This window comes from Leucopleurus acutus (assembly GCF_964270905.1).
Source record: "Leucopleurus acutus genome assembly, chromosome: 1".
Classification (NCBI taxonomy): Eukaryota; Metazoa; Chordata; class Mammalia; order Artiodactyla; family Delphinidae; genus Leucopleurus; species Leucopleurus acutus.
In genome coordinates, this window is record NC_139142.1 from 47,440,196 (window position 1) to 47,448,241 (window position 8,046).

At 37.9% G+C, this 8,046-nt stretch overlaps 1 protein-coding gene across 1 annotated transcript in view; it reads left to right on the forward strand.

Annotated features, from left to right (window-relative positions):
• ERO1A (endoplasmic reticulum oxidoreductase 1 alpha) overlaps window positions 1-4,506 on the forward strand; it is a 43,794-nt gene extending 39,288 nt beyond the window's left edge. Inside the window, exons 13-15 of the mRNA XM_082832610.1 lie at window positions 239-325; window positions 409-542; window positions 2,021-4,506. Of these exons, the coding sequence (XP_082688736.1) occupies window positions 239-325; window positions 409-542; window positions 2,021-2,081 (282 nt within the window). The 3' untranslated portion in view covers window positions 2,082-4,506. The remainder of the gene's footprint in view (window positions 1-238; window positions 326-408; window positions 543-2,020) is intronic.
• Window positions 4,507-8,046: the final 3,540 nt, after the last annotated feature.

Sequence of the window (8,046 nt, forward strand, 5' to 3'; positions counted from 1 at the left end):
TTCATTAGGTGTAGACTATAATGATATCTACTTTTGGATTTGTGGTGAAGATGAAATGAAATTGTATATGTAAAGATTCCGGTGTGTAGGAGGTACTCCGTGGATGTTGACTTCAGTTCTGTTCCCCACTTTGGTGCCCTCCAGTGCCTTGCATACTGTGAGGCACATAGAAGGCACTCAGAAATACTTAGTACTTGACTATATACTATATTTTAATAAAATTTTAAATTATTTTTAGGAGGACTTTCGACTGCATTTTAGAAATATTTCAAGAATCATGGATTGTGTTGGTTGTTTGAAATGTCGACTGTGGGGAAAGCTTCAGGTAAGCATATCAGGCTCAATCCTATTTTCATCCTTTGCACAAAGAATTTTCTGATTTTTCTTTTTTTCTTGTTTTTATTATAGACTCAGGGTTTGGGCACTGCTCTGAAGATCTTGTTTTCTGAGAAACTTATTGCAAATATGCCAGAAAGTGGGCCCAGTTATGAATTCCATCTAACCAGACAAGAAATAGTATCATTATTTAATGCATTTGGAAGGTTAGTTTCTACCAAAATTGTTTCTGCTAGCCAAGTAAGTCTAATGCAACATGTATACTTTCAGATAAAACTGGGTAAGAAACACGCTTTTTAGTGAAATTATCTCACTACAGAATTCTGCGATCTTATGAAATAACTTTGTAGATACACACAATCATTAAATAATATTCTTTATTTTCATCTGTTGACTTTTATAATCATGATTAATTTACTGAGTGGACTTCAATATTCATCTTGCTGAAACTGTATATTTTTTCTGTGTTATTTAAAAGTACTTGTGCTGCCCAAATGTTTTTTTGAAGGTCCTGGAAAAATCATGTTGTGTAATATAGGTGTACACATAAAATTTCCATGTGAACTCACCATTGTGTAAAAAGGTTAATAGTTCTTTTAAAAATAATTTGCATCAAAATGATTAGAAAATAAGCTTGAAATAAGGAACTTACCTTATAAAATTTAAGTATAGATACATTTCTTCTAGCCTATTATATCTAAGGAATGCAGAGATTTATTAAAATAACATTTTCTAAGGACTACATTACTTCACTTAAAAAAATTATGACTAATATTTTGGGTTTGATGTAATTGACCTTCAGAATTATTCTCTAGTATACAGAAGCTTGACAGTTATATTTGAGTACTTTGTAACTTTTATCATGGTGGAGAACAGAGCTAAAGTACACTTAAAATAACAAACTTTGCTTTTTTATAAAAGTTAGTGAAAACAGTTTGATCACACAATTACTGTTCTCACTCTTTATAGTCCAAAGGCTTTGATTCTTTGTATATTTACTAAATATGGTATATTGATTAGTTTAAGTGTTCATATACTTATGCATATTTAAAATACATATTTTACTGCTTATATACTTTATACCTATGTACTTTAAATACTAAGCATATGAATATACTTCTGAATTCTTAAAATATCCTAATATTTTAATACTTACATAGTTTATAATTTTGCATTTTGAAACTTTAATACTAAGTTATGAATAATTAAAAATAACTAATTTCTGGGCAATATTATCTTAGTTTTGACATGTCAAATTAAGAACTGAAGCTATCTATTTTACATTTGGCATCACCAAATGTAAAATAGATAGCTAGTGGGAAGCAGCCACATAGCACAGGGAGATCAGCTTGGTGCTTTGTGACCACCTAGAGGGGTGGGATAGGGAGAGTGGGAAGGAGATGCAAGAGGGAGAAGGTATGGGCATATATGTATATGTATGGCTGATTCACTTTGTTATAAAGTGGAAACTAACACACCATTGTAAAGCAATTATACTCCAATAAAGATGTTAAAAAAAAAAAGAACTGAAGTGCATCAAAATAGATTAAATGGTTTATGCACCTTTACATTCGCTGACATAAATTACTTAAATATTTTTCTGTGTTCTGAAAATGGAAAGTGAATAACTTATAGAGAAAAATTATCTAAAGTAGTTTCTAAGTGAAATTTTTTTTGGTTACAGAATTTCAACAAGTGTGAAAGAATTAGAAAACTTCAGGAACTTGTTACAAAATATTCATTAAAGAAAACGAGTTGAAATGTGCCTGTTTTTGGACAACGGAGGCCAAAGAATGGAATTTCGTTCAAAGGCATTAATAGCAATGACAGTCTTAAGCCAAACATTTTATATAAAGCTGCTTTTGTAAAAGGGAATTATATTAAGTAAACAATTTTTAAAATTGTGTTAAGTCTATGTATAATATTATTGTGAGTAAAAGTAAAACTTTGATAATGTGGTACAACTTTTAAAGTTTAATATTAAGTAAAATCAGGATTATCAAATTCATATATGGTAACCCTAAGTAAATGATGTTTTAATAATTTTGTGTAAGAAGATGTAATATAAATAAAACTATGGCCAATGTGACAAGCATTTATAGGAAAATGCTAAGCAGGCCCCTTGATGACCCATTATTAACAGCCTAAAATTTTTCAACATTTAGGGTGACCAGATTTAGTAAATAAAAACACAGAATGCCTAGTTAAATTTAAATTTCAGATAAACAACAAATAGTTTTTTAATACAAGTATGTTCCATGCAATATTTGGGACAAACTTATACCAAAAAATTATTCCTCCTTTAAAATTCAAATTTAACTGGGAGTCCTGTGTTTTATCTGGCAACCCTACAATACAATGGTATGAAACAAATCAGTTTTAGAATTATATTGCTATTTTGATTGGCTTATTTTGGAGTGTAGAAAGATACAATGATAACTCAAAGGCATAGGGGATTTCCAAACAGTGTGAAAAGTTGAATAGATTTATATATTTATTCTCATAATACTTTCCCTAATTCTGAATAAAATTTTGGGGAAACTTTTTATTTTTATATAATTTCAAATTACAGAAATGTTTCCAGGATAGTACAAAGAACTCTTTTACCAGATTCCTTAATTGTTCATATTTGCTTTATCTCTCATGCTCTCTCTGTATACATACACACGTATACTATTTTTCCTCAATCATTTGAAAGTCAGTTACAGGCATTGTGCCCTTTGAACCATGAACACTTCAGTGTGAATAATTTTTTAATGATTTTTTTCAGGAAAAAAAATCTGGAGCTATATAATACTATAAGCCTTAGAATCAGGAATCATTTTGAGTTCCAATCTAAAATTCTTTTTGAGTTTTGTTACCCTTTTAATGCTCGATCTGTATAGTCATAAGGCATATAATTTTTGGTTTTTGTACATGATGTTCATTTCTTTTTTCTCATGAAAACTAAACTGTAATTTTTAGTGGTTTTCATTAAGAAAAGACCTTCAGTGATAAAAATATATGAAGGGGTTTAGGAATTTATACCACATGGTAATTGTAGGGAAAAAAGAAACTGTATACCTCAAAGTCATGGGCCCTCTCTGTATGTCTTGGCAGGTATATCATGTTGAGATGTAACATTATTAATAAAGCAGGGTTTATTTATGTAATGGCTTAGAAATGCCACTTTATACTACTGTATCCTTTTTCTTCTCTATGTCCGTAAGGCCTGGTACAGTGTCAAACACATAGTAGGTGTCCAGTAAATATTCGTTGGATGAATGTATGAAAATGTAGTCAGTATATTTAAATTAATAATCACAGAACTAAATTTCACAATATATGTCCTATTTTCCTTTTCCCTCTCATTTGAATAGGGCAGGAGAAGAAAGATACTAACCTACTATTAAGCCATTATTCTTGGAGACTCAAAGGACTATGAAGCGAGCGCCAAATATAAAACTCTGAGGACATTTGTAGTACTCTGAAAATATGGTAGATCGGTTTAAATGGTTGTTTCACCTGTATACCTCTCTAACTCTCATCTTATGTCCCTGCCCTTTTTTTTTTTTCTTAAACAGCTAATCTTTTTGAGAATATTCCTATCTTCACTTTGTCACCCTCCACTTGCTCCGTAAATGAAATTTGGCTTTTGGCTCAGTAGTTCTTAACAATATTGTACTCTGAAGTCTAAAATCCCAATTCTAAATCCATGGTTTCGTTCACAAGCCATTTCTTACTTGACCTTTTCTTCTGCATTAGACACTGTTGATAGCCCCTCCTTTAAAAAGCATTTTTCCCCTGGGTTCCTTATATTTCACTCACTCCTGGGTGCCTCTTTCATTTATTAAGTTATACCTCAGGCTTTCATTCCTGCTCTCTTCACCACCACCACTTCTCACTCTTGAGTCCTTCCCATTAAATGACCTCTAAATCCTTATCTTTACCCCAGACTTCTCAGTCCATCTGCCTTCTACACATCTTCAACTGGTCGTCCCACAGACACCTGTGTGTGTCTTAAAAAGTCGTTCTCCCCCAAACCCACTCTTATGCCTGTGTTTCTTCCTTTGGTTAATTTTAGAACCATCATCATCTAAATTCTCTAGGCTCACTTCTCTCCTCCACTTCTCCCCTGTCCAGCCGATGTCTAATCTCTAAGGATTTTATCTCCATGTTTCTGATATATCACTGTCTTTCCATTCTCACTGCTCTTCCCTAAATATGAACCTTTCTCCTTGTCCCAAGCCTGTTTCCTTTCCCCTTTCTTTCGTCCCACAATGCTACCAAAGTGGGCTTTCTAGAAGCACTCAAACAATGTTACTCCCTGCTTAACACACCTCAGAGATTTCATGAGGCTTTAGGAGGAAGCCAAACCCCTTTCCTTGGTGTACAAGCTTCTCTGATATGGGTCTTTCTGCTCCCCTGACCCCATGTTCTGCTAAAAATACACAGTTCTTCAGATGCAGCATAGTCAGGCCTCCACACCTTGGTACCTGCTATTCTTTCTATCAAGTGCCCTAGCCATCCTTCCCCACCTGGAAAATTTCTGTGTATCCTTGCAGGCCCAGCATAAAGCAACACCTCTGTGAAACTGCCCTTGTTCCATCCAAGGAGGATCATCTAACTTCCTCTTTTGTGTCATCACTGTAATTACAACCTACCTCTATTGTGTCACTTATTGTACTGTATTGTTTTTGTTTTATAAAGTCTCCTTTACTAGAATGTGAGCTCCTTAAGGGCAGGAAAAGGAACTTTATCCATTTCTGCATCTCCATAGCATAGTTTTTGGCATATGAACGCTTAATAAATGTTTGTTGAATAAATTGCTTTTAAAGTGACAACTTCATTATGTTAATGGTCATATCTTCACTCCAAATATTCTTTACAGTAAGAGGCAGTAGATGCCCAAGGATCTGTGGATTTTAGGGGGGGGTCAATAAAACTTCTCAAACTGTATTCAAAATTTTGTGTGGTTTTGGCAAGTTATGTAAGGGGCCTATTATGGAAAAAATGGTAAGAACTCTTCTTTCAGGGGAAAACATCACTGAAGAATTTCTTGAATAATCAAAGAGCTGCCCAGAATTGTGGGCTAGATAAATTTATACCTGTTTAAGAAACTAAGGGGGAGAGAGACCTTCAAGATGGTGGAGGAGTGAGATGTGGAGATCACCTTCCTCCCCACAAATACATCAGAAATACATCTACACGTGGAACAACTCCTACAGAACACCTACCGAATGCTGGCAGAAGACCTCAGACCTCCCAAAAGGCAAGAAACTCCCCAAGTACCTGGGTAGGGCAAAAGAAAAAAGAAAAAACAGAGACAAAAGAATAGGGACGGGACCTGCACCTAAGAGGGAGCTGTGAAGGAGGAGAGGTTTCCACACACTAGGAAGCCCCTTTGCGGGTGGAGACGGGGCCGGGGGGACTTCGGAGTCATGGAGGAGAGCACAGCAACAGGGGTGCGGAGGGCAAAGCGGAGAGATTCCCGCACAGAGGATCGGTGCCGACCAGCATTCACCAGCCCGAGAGGCTTGTCTGCTCACCCGCCGGGGTGGGCGGGGCCTGGGAGCTGAGGCTCGGGCTTCAGAGGTCAGATCCCAGGGAGAGGACTGGGGTTGACTGTGTGAACACAGCCTGAAGGGGCTAGTGCGCCACGGCTAGCTGGGAGGGAGTCCAGGAAAAAGTCTGGTGCTGCCGAAGAGGCAAGAGACCATTGTTTCTGGGTGTGGCGCGAGCTGCAGCTATCAGCACAGACCCCAGACATGGGCATGAGACACTAAGGCTGCTGCTGCAGCCACCAATAAGCCTGTGTGCAAGCACAGGTCACTATCCACGCCTCCCCTCCCGGGAGCCTGTGCAACCCGCCACTGCCAGGGTCCCGGGATCCAGGGACAATTTCCCGAGGGAACACACGGCGCGCCTCAGGCTGGGGCAACGTCCCGCCGGCCTCTGCCGCCGCAGGCTCGCCCCGCATCCGTACCCCTCCCTCCCCCCCGGGCCAGAGTGAGCCAGAGCCCCCGAATCAGCAGCTGCTTTAACCCCGTCCTGTCTGAGCGGGGAACAGATGCCCTCAGGCGACCTACACACAGAGATGGGGCCAAATCCAAACCTGAGCCCCTAGGAGCTGTGAGAACAAAGAAGAGAAAGGGAAATCTCTCCCAGCAGCCTCAGGAGCAGCGGATTAAAGCTCCACAATCAACTTGATGTACCCTGCAACTGTGGAATACATGAATAGACAACGAATCATCCCAAAATTGAGGCGGTGGACTTTGGGAGCAACTGTAGTCTTGGGGTTTGCTTTCTGCATCTAATTTGTTCTGGTTTTATGTTTACCTTAGTATTTAGAGTTTATTATCATTGGTAGATTTGTTTATTAATTTGGTTGTTCTCTTGCTCTTTATTTTAATATATATATATATATACACACACACACACATATATATATGTATTTACTTTTTCTCTTGTTGTGAATCTGTATGTTTCTTTGTGTGATTCTGTCTGTATAGCTTTACTTTTACCATTTGTCCTAGGGTTCTCTCTGTCCCTTTTTTTTTTAGTATACATTTTAGCGCTTGTTATCACTGGTGGAATTGTTTTTTTGTTTGGTTGCTCTCTTCTTTCTTTCTCTCTTTTCTTTTTTCCTCTTTTTTGACTACTTTTAAATTTATTTTATTTTTAATATTTATTTTTTATTTTAATAGCTTTATTTTCTTTTTTTCCTTCTTTTTTTCTTCCTTTTTTCTTCCTGGGACTGACAGGGTCTTGGTGCTCTGGCCGGGTGTCAGGCGTGTGCCTCTGAGGAGGGAGAGCCGAGTTCAGGACACTGGACCACCAGAGACCTCCCGGCTCCATGTAATATCAAATGGCAAAAGCTCTCCCAGAGATCTCCATCTCAACGCCAAGACCCAGCTCCACTCAACAACCACCAAGCTACAGTGCTGGACACCCTGTGCCAAACAACTAGCAAGACAGGAACATAACCCCACCCATTAGCAGAGAGGCTGCCTAAAATCATAATAAGTCAACAGACATCCCAAACCACACCACTGGACGTGGTCCTGCCCACCAGAAAGACAAGATCCAGCCTCATCCACCAGAACACAGGCACTAGTCCCTTCCATCAGGAAGCCTACACAACCCACTGAACCAACCTTAGCCACTGGGGACAGACACCAAAAACAACAGCAACTACGAACCTGTAGCCTGTGAAAAAGAGACCCCAAATACAGTACGTTAAGCAAAATGAGAAGACAAAGAAACACACAGCAGATGAAGGAGCAAGGTAAAAACCCTCCAGACCAAACAAATGAAAAGGAAATAGGCAGTCTACCTGAAAAAGAATTCAGAGCAATGATAGTAAAGATGATCCAAAATGTTGGAAATAGAATCGACAAAATACAAGAAACGTTTAACAAGGACCTAGAAGAACTAAAGAGCAAACAAACAGTGATGAACAACACAAAAATGAAATTAAAAATTCTCTAGAAGGGATCAACAGCAGAATAAATGAGGCAGAAGAACGGATAAGTGACCTGGAAGATAAAATAGTGGGAATAACTACTGCAGCGCAGAATAAAGAAAAAAGAATGAAAAGAACTGAGGACAGTCTTAGAGACCTCTGGGACAACATTAAACGCACCAACATTCGAATTATAGGTGTCCCAGAAGTGGAAGAAAAAAAAGGGACTGAGAAAATACTGAAGAGATTATAGTTGAAAACTTCCC